Below are 27600 nucleotides of genomic sequence, written 5' to 3' on the forward strand. Positions count from 1 at the left end.
GGCGTCCAACCTGATGAGCTTGGATCTCCCCCGACGATGAGCACAAGCGCCCGGCACGTTGTGGGCGCTTAACAAATGCCAGCGACTCTGGGCAAGTCAGTTCGCCTCTCTGAGCCTCGGTTCCCTCGTCTGTAAAAGGGGGATTGAGACCGTGAGCCCCACGTGGGGACAGGGACGGCGTCCAACCTGACGAGCTCGGATCTTCCCCAGAGCTTAGTACGGTGGCCGGCACAGGGGAAACGCTTAACGAGTAGCACCGGCGTTATTTCGGGGCAGCGGGGTCACGGAGGGAGGCCGCGCAGGGGTCCGGGGGCCAGCCGACGGCTCCGCGGATGGACGTATTGATCGCCGCTTGATGTCGGAGGGGCTTCGAAGCCCTCGTCCCCCAGGGGAGGATGCTGGAGGGTTCTGGAAGGAGACCGGCCCAGGTATTCCGGCTTCCCGCCAGAGCTCCCCTGAAGGGGGAAGTGAGATTGCGAAGGATGTGGGCATCCGCCCCCTGACCGGTGCCTGACTCGGGAAGTCGGGAGCGGGAGCGGGTGAGGGCGGGGATCCGTTCCGAGAAGGCCGGCAGAAATGAAGTCGCTATTTCTCTACCTTCCGACTGACGATAACGGAGAAGCCGGGGGGAAAGATCCCGGGCCTGGGAGTCAGAGGACCTGGGTTCTAACCCCGGCTCCGCCACTCGCCTGCTGCGGTGGACCTCCTCTCGGAGGATGACACCCGGATCTCCGGCTCCAGCTCCGATCTCTCTCCCGCTCTCCGGTCTCGCATTCCTTCCCGACTTGGAGACGTCCCTACTTGGAGGTCTTCCCGTCACCTCAAACTAAACACGTCAAACCGCATCTTCCCTCCCCCTGACTTTCCCATCGCCGAAGGCGGCACCGCTATCTTTCCCGTCTCACGAGCCCGTAACCTCGGAGTTGTTCTCGACCCCCTCTCTCGTTCAACCCACGTATTCAATCCGTGACGCGTCGCTTCTACCTTCGCGGCGTCGCTAAGGTGAATGAGATGCCGCTGACCGACGGATCGATCGATGGATCGATGACGCTCGTGCTTGTGCAAGTGAAAGATCACAGGTCTTTATTGCAGTGCTGCAGGGAGTCGGACCCCCGCTGGACCCCCGTGCCCAGAGTGACCGACGGAAGCCTCCCCGGGGCTACCGGGCATGGGGTCTCCCCTCCTCCTCGGGGAAGCTGACCCGGGGGTGGGGATCCGCGGGGGAGGGGTGCGGGTGCTGCTTCGGAGTCTTCGGTGCTTTCCGGAGTGACCTCTGGATCCCTCCCTCGAGGGGCCGGGGCTGGTTTTCTCCAACCGGCGGGCAGCCGGGGGTCCGGGCCGCCCCCTCCCCTCGCCGGCTTCCCGGGTTTGGGGGTCTGAGAGGATGGGAGGACAGAGCGGGGGCTCTACCGGTCTCTTTTTGAGGGGGTGCTTCTCCCGGGGTAGACGTCCCCTTTCTGTTCAATCCCCTCACAGCCGGTCCCCCGCTCGCCCCGCTGTCTCCCGAGGTTCTCTGGGATCCCTTCGGGCCCCAACCCACAGTTCTCCAGGATCCGGAAGGCAGGCGGGAACCCTCCGCATCAATATCTGAGGGGTGTCTGCAGGTGAAAGGTCACTGGGACATTGGGGTGGGGGGGGGAAGCTAGGAGGAGGGGGTGTGCAAATGTGTGCGTTTCGGTGCGCATGTGTGCGGAAGTGCGTGCCGGGGCATGGAAGGTGGGTGTGGGAAGGGACCCCTCTGTCTCGCTGTCTCTCTCTCTGTCTCCCTCCTGTCTCTGTCTCTCTGTCTTCCTCCTCTATCTGTCTTTCTCTCTGTCTCCCTCCGTCAATCTGTCCTCTCCACGACCCCAGGGCCTCCACAGAGCTTTTGGCAAATCCTCCAGTTCTCTGTTGGAGACGGAAACGGGGCGGGGGGGGGGCGGGACGGGACACCGGAGGATGTGATTTCTCTGGGCAGAGCAGGTGTAGGGAGGATTAAAGCAGGTCCTCCCAACCTCCAGCCTCGCCCACCCTGACCCCTGGTCCACAGCTCCCCCGGGACCAAGGGGACCGAGGCCAAACGGGACTGAGCGGAGAGGAGGCGGTCGGAGGGAAGCAATGCTTGCTGTCTTCTGTGGGAGGAAGACTGATCTTCGTTTGGCCTCCTCTGGCCCGTGGGCTGGTGCTTATTTTCAGGGCCGGGTTATGGCTACATGGGGTACCTCTGGAGGGGCCCTGGGTCCGGGGGCACATCTCGGGGGAGAGACGGGGCCCCGTGACCCAGTGGGGGGGTCCCGTCGGGCACCGTCGGGCCAGATGGAAGCCAGAGGAGGGTTTGCCCGAGGTGAAAGGCCTCAGGGAGTCGGTGCGGAGGAGTCCGGGTGCACCATGGAAGAGTGGACAGTGGGTGTCAGATGTTGAGATGAGGAGGTGGTCCGGATTTGGGGGGGTCGGTTCGAACTGGAGCGAAGGGTCAGTCTTCGTCCCTTGGGGTGGCTCAGTGTAGCAGCAGAGGGAGCGGGCGGCAGGAGATGCCCAGAAAGAGGCTTGGTGAGAAAGAGGCTTCGTGCGTTTCTGAGGCCCGGAGTCGTCTCCGGGTGGCCGAGCTTTTGTGGGGGGCGTGAGGGAGGACGGGGGACCCCGGGCCCACTCTCACGGCCCTTTCCCCTCCCCGCCTGGCTCACTTGGGCACGGGAGCCACGATCACGTTCCGGAAGCCCTTCACGGCCTTCAGCACGTTGCTCTCAAAATCCACCACCAGCTTACGCAGACCTGACTGCTGAGGGCACAGGGCCAAGCGCCCCTTGGCTTCTTGTCCGCCGGCCACTGGGTCCGGGCTAGGGTGGGGAGAGGCGGGGATGGCCCAGCGGAGAGACAGAGAGAGCGACGGGGAGGGAGGGGTGGAGGAAGAGGGAGAGGGAGGGAGAGAGAGAAAGGGAGAAAGATAGGGAGGGAGAGAAAGAGACAGAGAAAGTGGGAGGGAGAGGGAAAAAGAGAGGGAGAGAAACAGAAGAGGGGAGGCAGAGGGAGGGAGGGAGGGAAGGAAGAAAAGAGAGGGAGAGAAGGGGGGGAGAAAAAGAAAGGGAGAAAGAGAAGGGGGGAGGGAAAAAGGGAGAAAGAGAGGGAGGGAGACATAGGAAGTGGGAAGGAAGCGGGAGAGGGAGAAAGTAAGGTAGAGAGGGAAACAGGGAGTGAGATGGGGAAACGGAGGGAGGGAGGAAGAGGGAGAGAAAGGGAGGGAGGGAGAAGGGGGAGAGAGAAAGGGAGAAAGTGGGAGGGAAAGAAAACGAGAGAGAGAGGAAAAGAGAGGGAGGGAGAGAAAGAGAAAGAAAGGAAGATGGGGAGACAGAGAGGGGAGAAAGAGGGAGGGAGAGGAAGGAAGAGGGAGAGGGAGGGAGATATGAGAGAGAGTCCGAGATGACCCCAGAGACCCCCCAAGCCCTATCTCGGTCCTGGCTCTAAGGACTCCCCGATTTCTCGGGGATCGTCAGCTCCTCGGTGACGGTGATCACGCCGTCGGTTTGGGATTCTCCCCTAGGGCTCAGCACAGAGTTTCTCGCATAGTGCTCCCCCCCTCCCACCAGCCCCCTGAGAGGAGCAGCCCTGCAGCGAGAGGGAGTTGGGTTAGACCTCCCACGGGCCTCCCCTCTCCCTCCCGCTCCTCGCCGGCACCCCGCGATGATGGAGGGGGGACTTACAGGTGGATGACCTGCTGACCGAGGGTAAGTCCGGCTCCCTCCAGGGTGAAGCAGCAGTCCAGCAGGGGGGTCTCCAGGGGGTTTTTCAGAGACACCTCGGCCACCAGCTTCTCGTACTGCTTGGGCTCCCCCAGAATCTAGGACGGACGGCGAGTCCATCCTGAGCCCCGGCGCCCGCCGGACCGTCTCCCAGCCCCCCGGTCCGCCCGCGCCCCTTATAATACTGATGATAATCGTGGTATTTGTTAAGCGCTTACTATGCGGCAGGCACTGTACTAAGCGCTGGGGTGGATACAAGCAAATCGGGTCGGACCCAGTCCCTGTCCCGCACGGGGCTCATCCCCATGTCGCAGATGAGGGGACAGAGGTCCGGAGAAGTGAAGCGACCGGCCCAAGGTCACGCAGCAGACAAGTGGTGGAGTTGGGATCCCAGACCAACCCTCCCTGTCCCTTTCTTACATCTGGTGCCTCTCCCACACTAGACCGTCGGTTCCTTGTCTCTCCTAGGCACTCAACACAGCGCTTGGCACAAAGTAGATCGTCAGCCGTTTGAGGGCAGGGATATCTGCTAACTCTATTGGACGCTCCCAGCCACCTACTCTCGGTGCTCTGCACACAGCAGTGTCACCTTCTTGAGGGCAGAGATCACAACTCTATCGTACTCTCCCAGGCGCCCAGGACAGAGCTCCGCGGAGCTCGGCAGATCAAACCTGCCGATGGCCAACCCGCACTCGATCCGTCTGCACTTACTGTGCGCAGGGCACTGTACTAAGCCCTTGGGAGAGTCCGATACGAAAGGGTTGGGGAGAAACGTTCCTTGCCTGCAACGAGCTGACGGTCTAGAGCGGGAGACGGACAGTAATATCGAGCAATCGATGGGCGGTATTTACGGAGCGCTTCCTGGGTCCAGAGAACTGTACCAAGTTCCCGGGAAAGTCCGACACAACAGACTTGGTAGACGTGTCCCACAGGGAGCCGACCGTCTAGACGGGGGTCCGTTCCCTCGGCTCCAGGGCACCCCCTCCTCCTTGCCCCCCGACCCCTGATTCCCAGTTTCTCGAGGTAAACGTCAGTCTGGGCTACCCGTGCCCCTCACCCCTTGCCTTTGCCCGCCACTCCCTCTCCCCGGGCCTCACCCCGACCCCGACATCCGGGTTCTCGAGGTAAACGTTCCTCTCGGCTACCGGGGCCCCCCACACCCTCTCCCCGGGCCTCACCCCGACCCCGTCATCCGGGTTCTCGAGGTAAACGTTCCTCTCGGCTACCGGGGCCCCCACTCCCCGCGGCTTTGCCCCCCACTCCCTCGCCCCGGGCCTCACCCCGCCCCCGACATCGGGGTTCTCGAGGTAAACGTCCCGCTCGGCTAGCAGGGTCTCCCTCCCTACGGCTTTGCCCCCCACCCCCTCGCCCCGGGCCTCGCCCTGACCCCGACATCCGGGTTCTTGAGGCGGGCATCCCTCTCGGCCACCGGGACCCCCCTTCCCATGCCTCTGTCCCCCTCCGCCTCACCTTCCCCACACCTGGGCCTTACCCTGACCCTGTTATCCCGGTCCTTGAGAGAAACTTCCCTCTCGGCCATCAGGGTCCCCCTCCCCGAGGCTCTTCTCCCACCGTCTCCCCCGCGGCCCACCCCCCCCCCCCCCCCGGGCCTTACCCTGATTCTGATGTCCGGGTTCTTGAGGTAGATGTCCCTCTCAGCCATCAGGTAGCTGTCGCTCTGGGGCTCGGTGACGAGGGCCATCACTTTGATCAGGTTGGATTCGGTCAGGTAGGGGCTGTAGTCGTGGTACCGGATGCGCAGGGGCACCGTCTGGTCTGGAAGGGGAAAGGGCCGGCGTGGGTGAGGGGCCCGCGCGGACCCCCGTGGGGACAACGGGAGGCCGGGCGGGGCTGTCCCGGAGGAGCGGGCCGTGTCATCCGGACGGTGGACTGTATCGAGCGCTTACTGCGTGCGGAGCACTCTGCTGAGCGCTTGGGAGAGTAAAAAGAATGATAATAATAACGACCGTTCAATACTAGTATTGGTATTCCTTAAGCGCTTACTACGTGCCGAGCACTGTTCTGAGCGCTGCGGCACATACAGGGTCATCCGGTGGTCCCACGTGGGGCTCACGGTCTTCATCCCCGTTTTACGGATGAGGGAACTGAGGCCCAGAGCAGTTAAGTGCCTTGCCCGAGGTCCCACAGCTGCCAAGTGGCTTACTATGTGCAAAGCCCCGTTCAAGGCGCTGACCCTAATGAGAGTAATGGCATTTGTTAAGCGCTTAGTATGTGTCAAGCCCTGCTCTAAGCGCCGGGGGAGAGAGGAGCTCATCGGGTTGGGCAGAGACCCTGTCTCTCTCGGGGGTCCCGGACTTCACCCCCGTTTTCCAGGCGAGGGAACGGAGGGAGAGAAGCAAGGTGACTTTTTCACTTAGAGGAGCGGCGTGGTGTAACGGACAGATGGATCGATCGATAGATCGTCAGCTCCTTGAGAGCAGGGGACGGGTCTGCCGGCTGTCATCCTCCCCCGAGCGCTCAGTGAGCGCTCGGTAAATACTATCGACTGACTGATAGATTGTCAGCCCACCGTGGGCAGAGACCGTGTCTACCGACTCTGTCGTACTGCGCTCTCCCAAGGGTTCGGTCCGGCGCTCCGCGCAGGCGGGCCGGCGGAGCGGACAGACCGCCGGCCTGGGAGTCGGGAGGTCACGGGTTCTAATCCCGGCTCCGCCACCTGTCTGCTGTGTGGCCTTGGGCAAGCCGCTTCACTTCTCCGGGCCTCGGTTCCCCCATCTGTAAAATGGGGATGAGGACGGCGGGCCCCGTGTGGGACGGGGACTGTGTCCGACCCGATTTGCTCGTGTCCACCCCGGCGCTCAGCACCTGACACATAGTAAGCGCTTAACAAATACCGTTATTATTATTAATGAGCGCTCAATAAATACTATCGATTGATTGATATCCACAGGGGGTTTTGTGCCCCTCGTTGAGGTTAAAGCGAAGCTGTTTTCAACTCTCTCTGGCCGCCCCCAGTCCACCCCCCACCCCAAGTCTCCCCCAGGCAGACCCCTCCCCCTTTCTACACACGGTCTCCTTCATCCTCAGAGTCCAATCTTGTTCTGTCATCCTCTCCCAAGCGCTTAGTACAGTGCTCTGCCCACAGCAAGCGCTCAGTAAAGACGATCGACCGGCTGACCGACTGAGTCAGGCGCAGAGAACGCCACAGACTTCCTCCCGCCGTCCCTCGGGGGACGGAGAGGGCGGGTCTCCCTCCCTCCCGGGCCCCCCGGCCGGCCTCGGTCCGTCCGGCTCCCGACGTCCCGTCCAGCCTCGGCTGGGCCCCGGCCCGGCCTTCCAAAATATTTACACAAGAAGGCACACGGTTTCCAAACAGCCCCGGTTGACCTTGGCCCGCGGACACTGGAATTCCTGTGGGGCCAAGGGGCGTGGGTCACCCTGCCTCCGGTCCGGGGACGGATCCTGGCTTCGAGGGGTCCCCCGGGCCGCCCCCCTCAGACCCGCTCCGAGCTCCCCGAGCCCCCAGAGATGGGACAGAGACCCCTCCCCGCCCTCGTCCCTCCCTCCTACTGTCGGTGGCTTCTCCGGGGCCCAGCCTGGCCTGCAGACCCTCCTCCCCGTCCCTACCAAGGAGGTCTCTGGGGCTTGGAAAGGAGTCCCTGGGCGGTGGAGGGGGGCCAAGGGGGCGGGGAGGGGCGGCAGGGTCTGCTGAGCTTGTATTCAATCCCCCAAGTCACTAATACCGTACATGGCGAATCCCTGAATCAAGCCCTGCTGGGGGCGGAGGGGGAGAGGAGGAGGGGGACGAAGGGGAGGAGGAGGAGGAGGAGGAGGAGGAGGAGAAGGAGGAGGAGGAGGAAGGAAAGGAAGAGGAGGAGGGAGGGAGGAGGAGAAGAAGGAGGGAGAGAAGAGGAGAAGGGGGAAGAGGAGGAGGAAGAAGAGAGGAGGAGGAGGAGGGGGAAGGGGGGAGGAGAAGAAGGAGGGAAAGGAGAGGAGGAAGAGAAGAAAGAGGAGGATGAGGGAGAAGGGGAGAAGAGGTGGAGGGGGAAGAAGAGGAGAGGAGGAAGAGAAGAAATAGGGGAAGAGGGAAAAGGGGGAGGAGGAGGAGGAGGAAAAAGAGGAGGAGAAGGGAAGGAGGGGGAAGGGGGTGGAAGAGGAGGAAGAGGAGGAGAACAAGGAGGAGAGAGGAAGGGGAGAGGGGAGAGGAGAAGAAGGAGGGAAAGAAGAGGACGAGATGGGGAAGAGGAGGAGGAAGAAGAGAAGGAAGAAGAAGAGGAGGAAAAGAAGGGGGGGGAAGAAGAGGAGGGGAGGAGGAAAAAGCTGGGGAAGAGGAGGAGGGGAAAAAGGAGAGGAGGGAGAAGAGGAGGAGGAGAAAGGAGGAGAAGGAGATGGATGAGATCAAGGGAAGCGAGAAGGTTGGCGTTAGAGGGGGAAGCTGGGGGGTATATAGGGTGGGGGATGCCGTCGGGGGGCGATACAGGGGGCTGGGGCCGTCGGTCTACTTGACTGCTGTGTGACCTTGGGACAGTCACTTGGCTTCTCTGGGCCTCGGTTCCCTCCTCTGCCCAATGGGGACGGAGACTGTGAGCCCCGTGTGGGACGGGGACTGCGTCCAACCCCATTTGCCTGGCACCTAGCGAGCGCTTACCAAATACCCTGATTATTCCACCCCGGTGCTTAATATAGTGCCTGGCACATAGTAAGTGCTTACCCATCACCCGGATTATTATTATTATTATTATCGTCATTACCGTTCCGGGCGGGGAGACTGAAGTCGCGCAGGTCGACGAAGCCGCAGGGGGGTCCGAGGATGCCGTTGTAGGAGACGGTGCGAGCGCAGAGGAGAAGCCGGGCGCTCAGGTCCCCGTCCGTGCCGTTGGTCACCAGCGCCGACACGTCGAAGTCGCTGCCCTTGTCCATGTGCTCGGACCCCTTGATCCTCACGGACAAGCCCGCCCGCTCCGGCTCCGGCTCCTCCAGCTGCCGGTCGGCTTTGCGGAACGCCTCTCTCTCCTCGCTGGACCCTGCCAAGGACACGCGGGCCTCCTCTCAGGATGGCCGGGCACCTCCCCTGTCCAGAGAGCTGGATTCGGCACCTGCCGGGCGCGGAGCTCTGTGCTGGACGCCTACTCTGTGCAGAAAGCTGTACTGGATGCCCACCGTGGGCAGAGAACTAGGGGACCCCTGCGGGCAGAAGGATCTACTGGGCGCTTACTGTGTGTAGAGCGCTGTGCTGGATGCCCTCTGTGGGTGTCTATGTGGACAGCTACTGGGTGTCTACTGTGTTCGGAGTGCCGTACTGGGTGTCCGCTGTGGTCAGGGACTGTACCGGGCATCTACTGTGGGCAGGGAGCCGTACTGGGCACTTACTGTGTGCAGAGCGCTGTACCGGATGCCTGTTGCGGCTAGAAAACTAAGGGGCACCTACTGTGGGCAGAGAACCGTACTGGGCACTTACTGCGTGCAGAGCGCTGTACCCGATGCCTGTTGTGGGTAGAAAATTGACGGGCAACTACTACGGGCAGAGAACTGTACCGGACACCTACTGTGGGCAGAGCGCCGTACCGGGCTCCTACCGAGAGCAGAGGGCTGTACTGGACACCTACTGGGGTCGGAGGGCTCTACCGGGTGCCCACTCTGGGCGGAGAAATAATGGGCACCTACTACGGGCAGAAGACTTCTGAGCACGGAGCGCTCTACGGGGCGCCGGCTGTGCGATGCGTACTGTGCCGAGCGCCTTCCCCACCCGGGGAACCACCCGTCCCCCCCCCAGGAGGCTACAGACCTGCCCCCCGGACCACCAGGAGCCCCCCGTTTTGGGGGAGGAGGTCCCTCGGCCCGTCCCCCGGGCTGGGCACCCACCCTCCGGGTACTTGTAGCAGTGGGTGATGTCTTGGCGGTGGTCCGTGCCCACGCCCTTGGTGCTGATGTTCTTGCCCACCAAGCGGGGGTCGGAGGAATACTTCCGGCGGTTGCCGTCGCTCTCCTGGAACCAGTGCACCACGTCCGCGTTGACCTCGGCGAAGACGAAGGGCACGTCGAACCCGCCCGACAGGTCGCCCTCCTTGATGGCGTTGACCGAGGCCGGTCCGCACCAGTAGATCCCTGAGGGCGGGAGAGCGGGCGCTCGCTTCATCCGGCGGGGGCCCACCTACCGAGCGCCCACCGGACCCCGCGCCCGGGGGAGCCCGGGGTGGCCGGGGGTCGGGGAGGTCGGGTGGGGAGGCGGCTCCCTCCTACCTTCGCTCTTTTCCTGAGGCGTGGGGTCGATGGCTTGCCAACCGTTGTATTCGGGCTGGAGGTCCGGCCGGGTCATCCACGACTCCACCCAGCAGTGGTAGTTCCTTGGGGAGGGAGAGGAGGGCGAGATGGGCGGGATGGCGGGGGGGGGGGGGGGCCCGGGCCGGACCCCCGCCCGACCCGGGGCCGGGCCCGGCCTGCCCTGGGCCGCGGCGGGGAGGCGTCCGGGAAATCCAAGATGGAGACCAGGACGCGGCAGGCCCCGAGGGCCTGAGACGTTCCTCCCGGCTCGCTCCGTCCCTCCGATCCCGTCCATCCCACCGCCGACCTCTCGCCCTCCCTCTTCGTATCCGACAGAACGTCCCTCCCCGGCCCTTCGAAACCTTCCTGAAGCCCCATCTCCTCCGGGAGGCCTTCCCCGACTAAAGCCCTCTTTTCATTTTCTCCTGCTCACTTCTGCAGACTTGCCCTGACTTGCTCCCTTTACTCCTCTGTACAGCGCTTCATACGTAGTAAGCCCTTTTCCACCCTCCCTTCGGTCGCATTGAACGAAGGCTAACTGCGTGCGGAGCGCTGTATTAAGCGCTTGGGCGAGGACGCCACGACGATAACCGGACACGTTCCCCGTAAACACCGTAATCGTTGATCGCTACTTGGGCCGTGAGCCCCATGTGGGACCGGCTCTGTATCCAACCTGATTAACTTGTATCTCCCCCAGTGCTTGGCGCGTCGTAGGCGCTGAACGAATATCGTATCTAGAAGAAGACTCTGGGACGGAAGAGAGCTACTGACCAGATGGAGTCTCTCTGGCCTTCCAGCCGTTGGCCAGACGCGTCGTAGTAAATGTCAATGACTAAATTCCTGTCGGTGTCATGGGCCGAATTGAAATTGGTGACCACACGGGTAGGAATCCCCAAGGCCCGGAGCACTGTGGGAGCAAGGAACGGAGCAACGGAACAGTGAGTCGATTGTATTCATGATAAGTAATAATAATAATAGCATTTATTACGCCCTTTCTATGTATCGAGCACCGTTCTAAGCACTGGGGTAGATACAAGCTAATATCAATAATAATTACGGTACCCGTTAAGCGCTTACTATGTGCCGGGAACCGTACGAAGCGCTGGGAGGATACAAGCAAATCGGGTTGGACCCGGTCCCAGTCGCACCTTCGGCGTCACCCTCGGACTTGAATTTATTCCCTTTATTCACCCCCCCCCGACCCCAGGCCCAACAACCCTCAAGTCCAGAACCGGAATTTATTTATTTATATTAACGTTCGTTTCTCCCTCTGGACCGTCAACTCCGTATGGACTGGGAACGCGTCTGTCGGCTCTTTTGGCTCGGACTCTCCCAAGCGCTCAGTACAGCGCCCGGCACACAGTAAGCGCTCAATAAAAACCACTCATCGATTGTCCTCTAGACCGTCAGCTTGTCTGGGCCAGGGAGACTCACGTCGGACCCCCGCAAGTGCTTAGTACAGCGCTCGGCTCTATAAATACAACCGTTTTCGAACACCGCCTAATTTTTTTCTTGCAGTATTTGTTAAGCTGGGGTAGGAGCCGGTTAACCGGTCAGACGGAGTCCCTGTCCCTCACGGGGCTCGGTGTCTAAGGAAGAGGGAGAACGGGTATCGGATGGCTATTTCACAGTTGAGGAAACTGAGGCGCGGGGAAGGGCAAGCAATCGGCAGAGCCGGATTAGAACCCAAGTCCTCGGATTCCCAGGCCCGGGCTCCTTCCGCGAGGCGGCACAGATTCATTTAGCCTCCCTTTCAGGACCGTAGACCGGAAGCTCCTTGAGGGCAGGGAACGTGTCTACCATCTCTGTCGTATTCTCCCGAGCGCTCAGTGCAGTGCTCTGCACACGGTAAGCGTTCAATTAGTGCCACCGATCGACCGATTGACCCCGAGCTCGTTGTGGGCGGGGAGCGCGTCTTCTAACGCGGTTACGCTGGACCTTCCCTGGCGCTCAGCCCGATAGCCCGCACGCAGCAAGCGCTCAGTAAGTGCGATCGATCGATCGAGGAGGGAGGTGGCGGTGTGGCCGGATCCCGATAACCGATCGATCGCCTGAGGCGAGGAGGGGCGGGGCCCGGGAGGGGAGAGGGCCGCCTCACCCGTGCAGGCGACCGCAGCGAAGACCCAGCACTGGCCGTATCGGACCTGCTGGCTTCCCGACTCCATCCACTTGCGCAGGATGGCGACGCTCCCGGTCCAGAAGTTGGGATTGGTCCCGTCCTCGTAGGGTTCCTTCCAGCGGCCCAGGAGGACGCCGTGGTCCTCGTCGTTGCTGTTGATCTGGAACCAGAGGCGGGGGAAAGGTCGCCCAGCTGCGTTCTGGCGTTTCCGGGGGGACCGGGCCGACCGGCTCGTTGGTCGGGCGCCCCCGGGGTGGTTTGGGGGGGGGTCCTCGATTAATCCCGTCACCCCACTGGATGGTTTTTGCTAGGCTGTGAGCTCGTCGTGGGCAGGAATACGTCTGTTTGTTGTTGCACTCTCCCGAGAGCTCAGTACAGTGCTTCGCACGGGGAGCGTTCGAGCAATACGATCGAATGAACGGATAACGATGGTGTTCGTTAAGCGTTTATTATGTAGATGCCCCCGGGGTGGGGGATGGGGGGGACCCTCGATAAATCCCGTCACCCCTACTGGATGGTTTTTGCTAAGATGTGAGCTCGCTGTGGGCAGGAATACGTCCGTTTGCTGTCGTACCCTCCCGAGAGCTTAGTACGGTGCTTTGCACGCAGGGAGGGCTCGATCGATACGATTGAATGAACGGATAAATAACGAGGGTGGTCGTTAAGCATTTACTATGTACCGCTTTGAACGCTGGGGAAGATCCAACCTGATGAGGTTGTCCGCGGCCCCGGTCCCACATGGGACTCACAGTCCTCGTCCCCATTTTACAGAGGAGGTCGCCGAGGCTCAGAGGAGTGAAGTGACTTGCCCAGGGTCACCCGGCAGACAAGCGGAAGAGCCGGGATTAGAATTTAGGTCCTTCGGAGCTCCAGGCCCCGGGCTCTAGCCACTAGGTCACGCTGCTTCCCTCCCCGCGGGGGGTGCTCAAAAAATCCCATCACCCCTATTAGACGGTTAGATCGGAAGCTCCCGGTGGGCAGCGGCCGGGGCCCCTCTCTATTCCGTTCTTCCCCAGCCGGGCCTCGTACCCACCCCGTCTCCCAGGGGGAGCTCAATAAACTCCATCGCGACCTCATTTGGGTGGGGGAGAGCGGGGAGGAGGAGGAGGAGGAGGAGGAGGTCGGGGCCCCCCCAGGGAGGTCCAGCTTTGGGAAAGCCGGGGTCGGGGGTGTCCCCACTCACCATGGAGCTGACCACCCGGCTGACGTAGATGGGGCTCTGCCTCCAGAAGCCGTTGCCCTCCGTGTCCTGGCGCGGCCTGGGGGTGAGGTTCAGCACGTGCAGACAGATGTCCAGGATCCCGTCTTCGAACTGGAGCCGCGAGGGAAGGGAGGGCGAGGAGGGTGAGGAGGAAGGGCGAGGAGGGTGGAACGGACAAGAAGGAAGGCCGAGAAGGAGGGGTGAGAAGGACGGGAAGGGAGGCCACACGGGTGAGACCGCAGAGAGACCGCCCCCCCCCCGCAGAGATCTCTTCCGCCGAGGCTCCGTAACCCCCCCCCCCCACACCATCCATCCCTCCTCCCTCCCCACCCCCACCATCCCCCAGGATGTTGGGGGAATCGTTCGGGACCGACTCAACCCGAGGGAGCCAAACCCGTCAATATTGATAGGCGCCAGCCACTCCCTCATCGATATTAATACCCGATCCTCGGTACGGGGACATCCGAGAGGGACTGCAACTGCAGTTCCTGCTTCCTTCTCCTCCTCTTCCTCGCTGCCTCCTCTTTTCTTCCTCCTCCTCCTCCCCTTCTTCTCCTCTCCTAATCTTCCTCTTCTTCCTCCTTTCCTCCCTCTCTTCCTCCTTCACCCCTTCTCAATTTCCTCCTCCTCCTCTTCCCCTTTCTCCTCCTTTTCCTCTCCCCCATCCTCATTTTCTTCCTCCGCGTCCTTCTCTCCCTACTCCTCTCGTTCTCCTCCTCCTCTTCCTCCTTTTCTGCCTCCTCTTTTTTCTCCTCCTCCTCCTCCTCCTTTTTCTCCTCCTCCTTCTCTTTCTCCTCCTCTCTCCCCTCTATGGGGAGGCTGTTGTGGATAATCCACCTTTGAACAACACGCTCGCCAATAACTAAGAGGCAGCTGGCATGAAAATATGGAAAACACCCGGCAGAGGCGGGGAGGAGCTGGAATCTGTGATTAGCCTGACCCGCGGGTGCCGGGCCCGGCTCCGCAGAGAATGGGCCCTTCAAGTGGTGGATTATCTGGAGTGTGAATTACCCAGGTTGTGTATTTTCCAGGTTGTGGCCTGTCCAGATTGTGGATTATCCAGATTGTAGATTATCATTATTATCGTTGTCACTGTTATTGTAGCACCCGTTAAGCGAATCTGTGTCGAGCACCGTTCTGAACGCCGGGGTCAATACAAGTCAGTCGAGTTGGACACGGTCCCTGTCCCACGTGGGGCTCGCAGTCTTCATCCCCATTTTAGAGATGAGGGAACTGAGGCCCAGAGAAGTGAAGCGACTTGCCCAACGTCACACAGCGGACATGTGGCGGAGCTGGGATTAGAACCCATGACCTCCCGACTCCTGGGCCCGTGCTCTACCCATTAAGCCACACTGCTTCTCCTGGTTATCCAGGTTGTGGATAATCCAGACCAGCTTTCGGCCCCGACTCCTCCGCCCCCTTTAGCCGGGAGTCCCACGGGCACGGGGACTGTGTCCCACCCGACGATCTCGTATCTCTCCCAGCGCTCGGCACAGCGTTTGGCCCGGGGTGCGGGTCTCCCCGGCGTCCAGAGGGGCTCAGAGAGGGGTGGCGGGAAGGGGGCGGCGGGACTCCGTCCGGGCCGGGCTCACCTGGCCGAAGTTCCAATGCGTGGGGTTGATGAACTTGTGCGAGCCCTGGTAGATGATGCCATACTGAGAGAGCACGTATTCCTCCCGCTCCCTCTCGTCGTCGAGGTAGACCGAGTCCTCTGTGTGGGGGAGAAAGGGGCGGTGGTCAGAGAGAGCCCCTTCCCTCCCTTCCCCCTGAGTCTGGGACGCCTAGGCCCCGCCAGGCGGGTGAGAAAAACATTCGCGGGTCCTTCCGGGCCCCGGACTAGGCCGAACCGGTGGCCGAGTGACCGTGGTGACCGTCTGAGATGGGCGGTGAGTGAGCCGACCCGCTAAACGCCGGTCCTCTAAATGCTCGGGGCCCGGACCCAACCCGAGGGGTGGGAGAGCAGTCTATCCTCGAGCCCCAGGGTCTGCTCTGGAGTTTGGGGGCGGGGAGGGGTCTCTTCGGGGGCTCCAAGTCCGTTCTGGATCACTGGGTTCTGTCCTGGAGCCCGGGGGGGGGGGTCTGTTTTGGATACCTGGGGTGTGACCTAATAATAATAATTATTACATACATAGTATATATACTATATTAATTATTTTTATTGTGCTTGTTAAGTGTCTACTACGTGCCAAGCACTGGTCTAAGCGCTGGGTAGATATAAGCTATTCAGGCGGGACCCACGTAGGACTCACGGCCTTAATCCCCATTTGACAGATGAGGGAACTGAGGCCCAGAGAAGTGAAGCGACTCGCCCAGGGTCACACGGCAGACAAGCGGCGGAGACGGGATGAGCACCCAGGTCCTTCCGACTCCCGGGCCCCGGCTCTAACCATTAGGCCTCACCGGTCTAGAGCCCCCCGGTCTGCTCGGGACGCCGGGGTCCCGGCCGGAGCCGGACCGGTCTGCAGAGCTAGAGAGGTCAACGCGGGACGGGAGGGTGGCCCGGAGGCCCCTCCCTCTCCCCCCCCCGTGGGGTCCGGCCCGCCCCCGTGCCCGGCCCGACGCCCGGGACCGGCTGGGGCCGCGCCCCGAGGCCGGGGGCGGACACCCACCCCCGCCCTCGCCCCGCCGCGGACACAGGTCACATCTCTTCTGTCCGCGCCGGGCTAGGCTGACGCCGCCCTCAGAGGACGGAGACGGACGGACGAACTGAAGGCGGACGGGTGGGACGGAGACCCCCCCCCCCCCCCCCGGCCGGCCCCTGCCCTCCCCCCCCCGGGGGGTGACCCTCCTGTCCGTTCCCTGACTGGACCCCGCGGGAGGAGGCGGTGGACGGGACAGTGGCCGGGGGCGAGGTCACTAGGGAGACTGTGGGAGACCCCCTAAACCTCCAGAGACACCCCCATGCGCGAGGAGAGGGGCAGACGTGTCCCCCAGGCCTGAGACCAAGGGTGGGTCAGAGGTCATGGGGAACCCCCTGCCCCCCCAATCTTATTTAATAGGACTTGGGAAGCGCTTACTCTGTGCCAAGCACTGTACTAGGCGCTGGAGTAGACACAAGTCGATCTAGTCAGACACGGGCCCCGTCCCACGGAGGACTCCCCGTCTAAGTTGGACGATTACAGCACGGATCCCGCACTCACCGCGTGCTAAACCCCGAGCGGGGTGTGGGGGGATCCGAGGCCATTGGCTCGGAAGGGCCTCGTCACCCAGTCTCTCCTACCTCAGTCGTACAGGGTGGGAAACCGAGGCCCAGAGAGGTGAAGCCGCCAGCCCGAGGTCGCACAGTGGGCCAGGCCGCGCTCTGTCGCTCCTAAGCGACAGAGAAGCGGCGTGGCTCAGTGGAAAGAGCCCGGGCTGGGGAGTCAGAGGACGTGGGTTCGAATCCCGGCCCTGCCGCTTATCTGCTGCGTGCCCTTGGGCAAGCCACTTCGCTTCTCTGGGCCTCAGTGACCACATCTGGAAAATGGGGATGAGGACGGTGAGCCCCACGGGGGACGACCCGATCACCTCGTATCCACCCTAGCGCTTAGAACGGTGCTCGGCACATGGTAAGCGCTCAACGGATCCCGTCATCGTCGTCATTGTTATTATTTTTATCAATCACCCCCATCCTAGCTTCAGCCTGAGGGGAGTTGTGGTTCTCTCGGGGGGAAAGGGAGCCTGGGGAAGGGGAGACCAGCTGACCGGAACACCAGGTGTTGAAGAGGAGGATGAACTTCCCGGCCGGGAAGCGGCTCCCTTGGGTCCCGATGTCCGTCTCCAGGGTCAGCTGGTACTGCCCGACGGGGGCGTCCGGCGGAGAGCAGAGGGCCACGGAGAGGCTGGCGTCGTCCTGGTTCATCAGGAAGGCCGACCAGCAGCCCACGGGCTCTTCGGCCGAGAGGGCGAAGCGGGCCTTGGTACCGGTCTCCGTGCTGGGCTCGGGTCCTGCGAAGGGGAAAGAGAGGCGGGTTCAGAGAAACCATAACAATAACGGCACTCGTTACGCGCTCACTATGGGCCAAGCACTGTTCTGAGCCCCGGGGGAGATACAAGGCGACGGGGTTGGACACGGTCCCTGTCCCACGTGGGGCTCACGGTCTTCAGGTGAGGGAACTGAGGCCCAGAGAAGTGAAGTGTCTTGCCCGGTGTCACTCAGCGGACGAGTAGGTGGAGCCGGGATTAGAACCCACGTCCTCCGACTCCCGAGACGGTGCTCTTGCCACTAGGCCTCGCTGGTTAAGCGGGAATGGCCCGGGGACATTATAGTCTGGTCTAGTGGAGTCTCCCAAGTGCTCTGGAAGTGACAATAATAGTAACCGTGGTCTCTGTTAAGGGCTCGCTCTGCGCCGAGGTGGATACGAGCAAATCGGGTTGGACCCAGTCCCTGTCCCACATGGGAGTCACGGGCTCGATCCCCATTTTCCGGATGAGGGAACTGAGGCCCAGAGAAGTGGAGAGACTGGCCCAAGGTCACACGGCAGGCAAGTGGAGTGGTTTGGGTAACCCCGCCCCTTCCCCACGTGAGTAACGGTCAGTCCGGCTCGGGGCCTCGGGCCGGTGCAGTGTGGGGGAGAGGCCAGCGGCCGTCCCAGAATAGCCGTGACCTCAGGGCAGTGACACCGAGCTTCCCTCTGCCCAGGTTGGCCAACTGACCGCGGGCCGGCCCCAGTCTGGAAACGACCGGCTGTGACGGGATGTTCCCCGCCCCACCCCCAGCCCGGACAGACGCCGCTCCCCAAAACCCACCCTCCTGGGCAGGAGGAGGGGAGGGGGCTTCCCCTCCGTCTTAAAATAGCTGTCGCAGTTTGCTTTTCACAGAAGCCCTTGAGGAGAGGAGAGGCCGGCCGGGATCCAGAAGAGCCAGATGGTCGGGGCGAGGACGGGGCAGACAGGCCGGGAGCGAATGGGGGGGGGGGGCAAACAGCAGAGGGGACCGCAGATCCCCCTTCCCGTCCCCAAACGGCCCCGGGAGAGGGGAGCCCCCCGTCCCACACAGACGGAGCCGAAGAATCGGGGATCAGTCTGACCGCAGGGAAGGCGGGGGGGGGGGGGTCGGGGGGTGCAGAGGGGAGGAGGACGAGGGGGCCGAGGAGGAAGGAGAGAGGGAGAAGGAAAAGGGGAGAAGGAGAACTTGGAGGAGGGAGGAGAAGAAGGGAGATGTGAGGAGGAGAAGGTGCGGAGGAGGAGGGACACGGGTTGGACCCAGTCCCCGGCCCACGTGGGGCTCCCAGTCCTAATTGCCATTTTCCAGATGAGGTCACCGAGGCCCAGAGAAGTGAAATGACTTGCCCGAGGTCCCTCAGCAGGCAAGGGGCGGAGCCGCGACGAGAACCCAGGTCGTCCGACTCCCAGCCCGGTTTCTTTCCACCAGACAAGGCCGGACGGATTGACTCACACGCTCTCTTATTTAACGACTTACTCATCCGCGTAAACCATTTTTCCGATCTTCTTTTTTTCCTCCTCCCTAAATTACTCTAGTGCCTATTTATCGGGCTATACTGTAAACACCTCGAGGGCAAAGAATCAGGGCCGTTTTTCAGAGGGAGAGCCTGAGGCCGGAGAATCGATCGATGGTATTTACTGAGCGCCTACCGTGTGCCCAACACTGTACCTAGCGCTTGGGAGAGCTCGCTGCGACAGATTGGGTAGAGAACTTATTTTACCTCGCAGATTTAGTTCCGCTCAATTACCCGGACCGTTTGATTTGAAAATATTTCTACGTCTGTCTCCGCTGTTACCGCGTGAAGCTCCTCGTAGGTAGGGGCGGTGTCCCTGTCGTAATTCGGAAGTCGTAATCAATCACCACTGGATCCGCAAAGCGCTCACTGTGTGCCAAGCACCGAGGTCGATGCAATAAAATCATAAAGTGCTCCTCCTCCTGCTGCTATTGCTGCCGCGCTGCTATTCGTTCAATAATAATAATAATAATGTTGGTATTTGTTAAGCGCTTACTACGTGCCAAGCACTGTTCTGAGCGCTGGGGGAGCGACAAGGTCATCACGTTGTCCCACCTGGGGCTCACGGTCTCCACCCCCATTTTCCAGATGAGGGAACTGAGGCCCAGAGAAGTGAAGTGACTCGCCCCAGGTTACCCAACAGACAAGTGTGAGAGCCAGGATTAGAATCCAGGACCTCCTGACTCCCAGGCCCGGGTTCTAGCCACTACGCCATGCTGCTTCTCTACTGCAGTGGAAAGAGGCCGGGCTTGGGAGTCAGGGGCCATGGGTTCTAATCCCGGCTCTGCCACTTGTCTGCTGTTTGACCTCGGGCAAGTCACTTCACTTCTCCGGGCCTCAGTTCCCTCATCCGCACAATTCATTCAATCGTATTTATTGAGCGCTTACTGTGTGCAGAGCGCTGTACCTTAGAGCGCTTGGGAAGTACAACTGGGCGACAGGTAGAGACCATCCCTGCCCAACAACGGGCTCACGGTCTGGGGCGGGCAGGGGCAGACAACAAAACAAACCAAGTAGACAGGCATCAATGCCATCAAAATAGATAAATAGAATTATAGATGTATACATATCATTAATAAAATAGAGTAATAAATAATATCATTTGTGAGGAGGGGAAGGGGAAAGAGCAGAGGGAAGGGAGCAGAGGGAAAGGGAGGGCTCAGTCTGGGGTGAAGACCGTCAGCCCCCTGTTTGACGGGGACTGTGTCCAACCCGACATGCTGGCATCTACCCCAGGGCCTGACACCCAGAAAGCGCTTAATAAATACCATAAAAAGGGGTCAGGGCGGACCCCTTTTCTCCGTCCGTCCATCTGTTCGTGCGCCCGCCCCCCACCGTTTCCTGCCGTTCCCGGGAGGCCTTTCCCGGAGATTCGACTTCGGAGCATACAGGGTGCCTCTCTTCCACTTTCCCTCCCCAGCATCCCCAGTTCCCCCCAGTCTTCCCCAGTGCTCCGTGTCCTTTCCCAGTGCCCCCCAGTCTTCCCTGAGACTGCTGAGAAGCAGCGTGGCTCAGTGGAAAGAGCCCGGGCTTTGGAGTCGGAGGTCGTGGGGTCGAATCCCGGCTCTGCCACTCGTCAGCTGGGTGACTGCGGGCGAGTCACTTCACTTCTCTGGGCCTCAGTTCCCTCATCTGTAAAATGGGGATGAAGACTGTGAGCCCCACGGGGGACAACCTGATTCCCCTGTGTCCACCCCAGGGCTTAGAACGGTGCTCCGCGCATAGTAAGCGCTTAACAAATACCAACATTATTATTATTACTATTCCCCCAGAGCCCCTCCCTCCCCCCCGAAGCCGGGCATAATTCTTCTGCTTCCGTTGACTTAGGTGCCAGACCAGTTGGCCTGAGGTAGGGAGATAAGCCTCCATCAGAGACCCTTTCTGCCTGGGCCCCGAGGAGGAGCCAATCCAGCTGGGGGTGGGTGGGGGCTGGGGGAGGGGGGTCCCGGTCCGCGGTCAGCTCAGAGCCCCGGCCTCCCGGTTTGGCGGGGGTCCACGCGGCCGACGTTACTCCTTTATTCATTCATTCGACCTACTGAGCGCTTACGGTGCGCGGAGGCTGTACTAAGCGCTTGCAAAGTACAGTTGGGCTCCTCGACTGCCGACTCTGTTGTAACGGACTCTCCCGAGCGCTGGCTTCGGTGCCCTGCACCCAGTAGACGCTCGGTAAGTCCCTCCGATGGACTGACGGACTGTCGGCTCCCTTACTGCACTGGACCCTCCCGGGCGCTTAGCACGGGGTAGGCGCCGGACAAACAGCAGTGATCGACTGGCCGCTTGCCGGGCCACCCCGCTCGCTCTCCCTGACGTTCTCTCCGACTCGCCGGGCGAGGAGGCTCCGGACGGGAGGGCAAAGAAGCAAACGGACCCACTTCCCTCCAACGTCCGGCTTCCTGTCCGTCTCCCGCTTCCTGTTTCATCCCAGACCATTACATTCCCTTTTCACATGACACGTGCCTTTTCACCAGCAAGCGCGGCACAGGGGAAACGGCCGGGGCCTGGGAGTCAGAGGACCTGGGTTCTAATCCCAATCTAATTTATTCATGTACGTCTGCACCTATGCTCGTGTCTGTCTCCCTCTCTAGACTGTGAGCTCGTCGGGGGCAGAGTCTTCGTTGTTGTATTATACTCTCCCGCGCGCTTAGTACGGTTCTTTTGCACACAGTAAGCGCCCAAGAAATACGATCGAATGAATGCACGAATTGAATGAATAATCCCCTCTTGGCTGCCGGGTGACCTTTGGCAAGTCACTTCACTTCCCTGGGCCTCCGTTCCCTCATCTGGAAAATGGGTTTGGAGGCGGTGAGCCCCACGTGGGACAGGGACTGGGTCCGACCCTCCCCCAGTGCTTAGTACAGCGGCTGGCACATAGTAAGCGCTTAACAGATACCATAAAAACAACGAACAAAAGCTGGACTTTTACCCTTCCCGCAGATGTAAACTGCCCAGATCCTTTTTTCTACAGAAACGTTAAGTCCATATCTCCCCGCTCCTCGAGACCCTCCGGCGGTTGCCCGTCCACCTCGGCAGCGGACGGAAACGGTCACCGGCGGCTCTAAAGCCCTCGATCCCCTCGGCCCCTCCGACCTCACCTCGCCGGTCGTCTAGTCCGGCCCGGCCCGCACGCTTCGCCCCTCTAACGCCGACCACCTCCCCGTCCCTCCGGCTCGTCCATCTCGCCGCCGGCCCCTCGCCCGCGTCCTCGCTCTGGCCTGTGACACCCTCCCTCCTCAAATCTGACAGACAGTGACCCTCCCCACCTTCAAAGTCTTCCCGAGGGTCCATCTCCTCCTCCAAGAAGCCTTCCCTGACTGCACCCTCCTCTCCCATCCTCCCACTCCCTTCTGCCGCGCCCTGACTTAGAACAGTGCCTGACACGCAGTAAGCACTGAACCGATACCACTATTCCACGGTGTGGTGCATAGAACACAGGCCTGGGAGTCAGAAGGTCATGGGTTCTGATCCCGGCTCCGCCGCCGGCCCGTCGGGTGACCCGGGGCGAGTCGCTTCGTTTCTCTCTGCCTCAGTTTCCACCTCTTGCAAAGAGGGGATGAAGACTGCGAACCCCACATGGGACAGGGACTTGGTCCAACCTGACTAGGTTGGATCTCCCGCAGAGCTTAGAACAGTGCTTGGTACCTAGTAAGCGCTTAACAAATACCATTATTATTTAGTAAGCGCTGCTCGGCACATAGACGCCATTATTATTTAGTAGGCGCCTAACAAATACCACAGTTATTATTCTTAACCCTGTCATACCGGACCCTCCCAAGCGCTCGGTCGAGCACCCAGCGCTCCAACGAATCCCGCCCCGAGTTGGACCCATTTCCTCGTGTCTTCGCTGGTTCCGCCCTTACCCGTCTCCACGGTGAAGGTCAGGTTGTCCACCCCCTCTTCGTAGCTCCGGCCCTCGAAATGCAGGGTGACGGAGAAGGACTGACCCCTGCGGACCACCAGCCGGTCAGCCGACAGCTCGGACGTATGGTGGCACCGTCCATTGTTCTCCAACTCCAGGTCGCATCTCTGCAGCTGCAGTTCTGAGGAGGGGCGGAGACGGCGGGGGGTCAGGGGTCTCCTTCTGGGGGGGGTCCCCCAAATCCGGACGGCCGATTTCCCTGACCGAGCCCCCCCAGCCTTTCCTCTTGTCCCCTTCCTTTCTGCGTCGTCCCGACTCGCTCCCTTTCTTCGTCACCCCGTCCGAGCCCCTCGCCGCTTACGTCCGCATCCCTCATTTATTCATTTCTATTCACGTCCCTCTCCTCCTCTAGACTGTCAGCTCATCGCGGGCAGGGAATGCGTCTGTTTATTGTTCGATTGGACTCTCCCAAGCGCTTAGTCCAGTCCCCTGCGCTCAGTAAGCGCTCAGTAAATACCATCGAATGAATGAATGAATGAATGCTCCCTCCCGACAGCTTAAAACTCAGCAACACCGCTTGTCCATCGCCTCAGGTGTGCGGAGCGCTGTCCTGAATGCCTGCCGGGACCAGAGCTCCGTACTGGATGCCTGCCATGTGCAGAGCACTGTACCGGACGCCCACTGTGTGCAGGGTGCTGTCCTGGGTGCCTGTTGCGCGCAGAGCGCTCGGCTGATAAATTACTGATTGATAGACTGTAAAAGCTCCTTGAGGCCAGGGGTCAGTTAATCGATCAATCAATGGTATTTATTGAGAGCTTATTATGTGTGGAGAGCTGTACTAAGCGCTTGGGACAGTCCAATACAGCAGAATCGGCAGACAGGTTCCCTGCCCATGAAGAGCTGACGGTCCAGAGGGGACTGTGTCTCCTGACTCTGTCGGACTCCCCCAAGCCCTAACCTCCGAAGGTGAGAAACTCGAGAAACTTCTTTGATGGATCGATTAATTGACGGATGCTCTGCTCCTCGAGGGCGGGGATCGTGTCGACGCTATTGGACTCCCCCAAGCGCTCAGCACAGAGTTCATTACAGAATAATACAGTGAAGCAGCGTATCTTAGTGGAAAAAGCCCGGGCTTGGGAGTCAGAGGACGTGGGTTTTAATCCCGGCTCCCCCACTTGTCTGCTTCGTGACCTTGGGCAAGCCACTCAACTACTCTGCGCCTCAGTTACCTCATCTGTCAAATGGGGATGAAGACTGTGAGCCCCACGTGGGGCAGGGACTGTGTCCAACCTGATTATCTTGTATCTCCCCCAGCGCTTAGAACAGTGCTTGACACACAGTAAGCGCTTAAAAAATACCGATATTATTATTATAATACGGCCCGCAGGAGACCGTCAATGCTGTTGGCCGATTGGTCGATCGGTCCGTTCAGAACCCGTTCAAGAACAGGAAGAAAGGCTTGAATGAGAAGTTGTCTGTATTTTTCCCCTCCTGTGAAGTTTGCTTCTCTTTGTTTTGTCTTTCGATTTGGTCTTTCTCTTTCTCATTTTGACTGTGTCTGACTCTCTCCTCTCTCTCTTTCTCTCTCCTTGGGCCCTCTCTCTGACTGTCCTTATCTCTCCCTGTCTCCCTCTCTCTGTCCCTCTCCTTTTCTCCCTCTCTCTCTCTCTTTCCTTTTCCCCCCTCCATTTCTCCCTCTCCCACCTTCCCTCCCTTTATCTCTCTCACTCTCTTTCTCTTTTTCTCCCTCCCTCTCTGTCTCCTTCTGCTTCTCTCTCTCTCTCCATCTCTCCCTTTCCCCCGTTTTCTCCCTATCTCTCCCTTCCTCTCTCTTTCTCTTTCTCTCCTTTCCTGTCTCCCTCTGCGTGTGTCTCTCTCTACCTCTCCCTTTCCTCCCCTTTCTCCCCCTCTCTCCATTTCTCCCTCCTTCCCTCCCTTTATCTCTCTCACTCTCTCATTCTCTTTCTTTCCTTTCCCGTCTCCCTCTGCTTGTCTCTCTCTCTCCATCTCTCCCTTTCCCCCCTCTTTCTCCCTATCTCTGCCTTTCTCCCCTTTCTCTCTCTCTCTGTCTCTCCCCCTCCCCTCCTCTTCCCCTCTCTTCCTCCCCCCCCAGGTCCGACTTCAGCCTTTGACATCCCCCCCCAGCCCCTCCAGAACCCTCCCAAAATGATAGAGACCCCCCCCCCCCACCCAGTCCTTCCTCTCACCGCCCCCCGCCTCTGTCCCGCAAACCCCGGCTCTGCCTCAGGTCCTGACCGGGCCTAGTCCGGGAGCCTTCCCCATCCGGACCAGGGAGGGAAAAGCGGGACCCCAGTAAATGCCCTCCATCCGCCGGTCGACAGACAGACCCCCCCCAACCTCCTCCTGGGGACCCCCCCCCGCCCCCCGAGACTCACCCTCAGTCATCTGGACGCCTCCGACACTGAGCTGTGAACACTCCTGTCTCTCTGCGGTGCTGAGGGGGAAACTGAGGTGAAGCTTTCGGGGCCCCGGCTTATAAACCTTCGGCTTGCCGGCCTCCGCCCTCCCACTCCCGCCACCCCACTGGGGGAGAGGAGGAGGAGGAAGAAGAGGAGGAGGAGGAGGGCCAGAGACCCAGAGGAGGAGGTCTCTGGCTTCCAGGAAAACCACCCACTTTCTCAACTCGGCATTGATGTCGTCCAGGTTTCATTTATCTCCTGGAAGAACAGCGAGGCCTGTGGGTGGGTTTAGGGGGGGACGAGCGGGACGGGTGGTTTTGCGTTGGGGGGAGCCCTCTTTTAGACAATAGCTCCATCTACTGGACTCCTCCTTGTGGGCAGAACTCTCTACAGGACGCCTCCTTTTTTTTTACGTGCTCCCTACGCGCCAGACACTGTACTGAGCGCTGGGAGAGAGACAAGATCGTCAGATCCCACACGGGCGCTCACGGTCGAAGCAGGAGGGAGAAGAGGGATTGAAAGGCCTCTTTACAGTTGAGGAAACTGAGGCAGAGAGCCGGGATGAGAAACCAGGGCCTAGTGGGTAGAGCCCGGAGCTTGGGAATCAGAAGGACCTGGGTTCTAATTCCGGCTCCGTCCCTAGTCTCGCGTGTGACCTGGGGGAAGTCGTCTCACTATTCTGCACCTTGGTTACCTGATGGGTCAAATGGAGATTAAGACCGTGAGCCCATGTAGGACGGGGACTGTGTCCAACCTCAATGACCTGTATCTACCTCAGCGCTCAGTACAGCACCTGCCACGTAGTAAGAGTTTAAGAAATCCCGTAAGACAACCACACTCACAAACTGTTATCATCGGCAGATAGAGCGGCCTCACGCGCCCAACCCGGCCCGTTCCCATCGACGCTTTGCGTCCTTTCTTCCCAGCACGCTGAGTCCCACAACTTTTACGTCCGCAGTCGGTCAGATTTTTATTTCCGTTCGTGTCCGTCTCCCCATCTGGACCGTCAGCTCGTTGTGGGCGGGGAGCGCGTCTACCAACTCTGCTTTATCGGGCTCCCGCGAAGGCTTATTCCGGCGCGCCGCGCACGGTGAGCGCTCAGTAAATACCATTGATTGATGGAGAGTCCAGAATTGTCACGGGGCCTCACTATAAGACTACAGCTCGTCCCTCCAGTGGCAACTAATATCTCTTTCTGTTTCTTTCTCAAGCACTGGTTTCTGAGGAAGATCAAAGTAAAGGAAATCCCCCTTTTTCTCTCACTAAGCCAGAACCTTTGCTCAGGCGCTTGAGACAGGAAGTCTTATCCCAGAGGTATTGGGGGCAGGAGGCCAAATTTCTCTGCCACTCACCGTGGGGGATGTGAGATGGGGAGGGGGCTTCAGCCCTCTGCTATCCGAAAAACCAACAATCTCATCGCCTCCTTGGTACATTTTGTCTTTAATCAATCCTTCGGGGGTATTTGTTGAGCGCTTACTGGTTGCGGAGCGCTGAGCTAAGCGCTTGGAAAAGTACAGCGTAGCTCGGTGGAAAGAGCCCGGGCTTGGGAGTCAGAGGTCATGGGTTCGAATACCGGCTCTGCCCCTCGGCAGCTGTGTGACCGTGGGCGAGTCACTTCACTTCTCTGGGCCTCTGGGCCTCATCTGGAAAATGGGGATGAACCGTGAGCCTCACGTGGGACGACCCGATGACCCTGTATCTCCCCCGGCGCTTAGAACGGTGCTCTGCACATAGTAAGCGCTTAACAGATGCCAACGTTATTATTATTATTATTATTACAGTGCGATAGAATCGGTGGCCACGAGCCCTGTTGAGAAGGAGCCCACAGTAATAGTAATAATAATAATAATAACAACAATGACGTTTGTTAAATGCTTACTACGGGTCAAGCATTTTTCCAAGCACTGGGGCAGATCCAAGCTAATCGGGTTGGACGCAGCCCCTGTCCCACGTGGGGCTCCCAGTCTTCATCCCCATTTTACGGATGAGGTCACCGAGGCCCGGAGAAGTGAAATGACTTGCCCAAGGTCACCCAGCGGACAGGTAGCAAAGCTGGGACTAGAACCCAGGTCCTTCTGATGCCCGGGCCCGGGTTCGATCCACTAGGCCACGCTACGGGGAGAAATTGTATTCTCCCAAGCACTTAGTATAGTGTTTTCATTACAATAGGTGCTCGGTAAATATTGCCGACTGATAAACTGGTAGCATTTGGGGATCGATTAATCGGTACTATTTACTGAGCAACTACTGTGGGCGGAGGACTCTACTACGCGGTCGAGAACTAATCCATTAGCAATGTTGACTGAATTCTGCCTTGGGAGAATTCAAGCAGATAAGACCTCTGCCTTCAGGTTTTGAATCAACAAATCAATCAATAATATATACTGAGCACCTACTGTGCGCAAGGCACCGTACTGAGCGCTTCGGAGAGTCCAGTAGTAGGCCCGATCCCCGCCCTCTGGGAGCTGGCAGTCTACTGTGTGCAGAGCGCTGTGCCGAGCGCTTGGGAGGGTTCAAAAGAGGCGGTAGGCACCATCCCTGTCCTCAGGGAGCTGATTGTCTCCTGCGTGCGGAGCGCTGGACTGAGCGCTGGGGAGAGTCCGATCCAGTTAGTAGACACCATCCCTG

The 27600-nt window shown here is 60.1% G+C and overlaps 2 protein-coding genes across 2 annotated transcripts in view; one reads left to right on the forward strand and one right to left on the reverse strand.

Annotated features, from left to right (window-relative positions):
* The window catches only part of RPRD1B (regulation of nuclear pre-mRNA domain containing 1B), a 53648-nt gene extending 42726 nt beyond the window's left edge, over positions 1-10922 (forward strand). The window contains exon 7 of the mRNA XM_029048756.1: positions 10636-10922. Within this exon, the coding sequence (XP_028904589.1) occupies positions 10636-10659 (24 nt within the window). The 3' untranslated portion in view covers positions 10660-10922. The remainder of the gene's footprint in view (positions 1-10635) is intronic.
* Positions 1767-25210, reverse strand: TGM2 (transglutaminase 2). The gene is made up of 13 exons (XM_029048753.2): positions 24949-25210; positions 22554-22733; positions 16943-17185; positions 14851-14969; positions 13241-13369; positions 12037-12217; positions 10710-10845; positions 9918-10021; positions 9540-9782; positions 8429-8701; positions 5332-5492; positions 3678-3814; positions 1767-2816 (listed from the first exon to the last, which is right to left on the reverse strand). The coding sequence occupies exons 1-13, from the start codon at positions 24956-24958 to the stop codon at positions 2660-2662; spliced, it is 2073 nt and encodes a 690-aa protein (XP_028904586.1). The 5' UTR covers positions 24959-25210; the 3' UTR covers positions 1767-2659.
* Between the last annotated feature and the right edge of the window lie 2390 nt (positions 25211-27600).

This window comes from Ornithorhynchus anatinus, chromosome 21, assembly GCF_004115215.2.
Source record: "Ornithorhynchus anatinus isolate Pmale09 chromosome 21, mOrnAna1.pri.v4, whole genome shotgun sequence".
In the NCBI taxonomy this organism is placed as follows: Eukaryota; Metazoa; Chordata; class Mammalia; order Monotremata; family Ornithorhynchidae; genus Ornithorhynchus; species Ornithorhynchus anatinus.

Bases quoted from the DNA above. Each gene is read 5' to 3' on its own strand.
- TGM2 (XM_029048753.2), bottom strand. The intron at 12,218-13,240 runs GTGAGTGGGGAC...CTCTGGTTCCAG, and splicing joins GCCGGGTGGTCAGCTCCATG to ATCAACAGCAACGACGAGGA. The intron at 10,846-12,036 runs GTGAGGCGGCCC...TTGCTCCCACAG, and splicing joins CGCTGCGGTCGCCTGCACGG to TGCTCCGGGCCTTGGGGATT.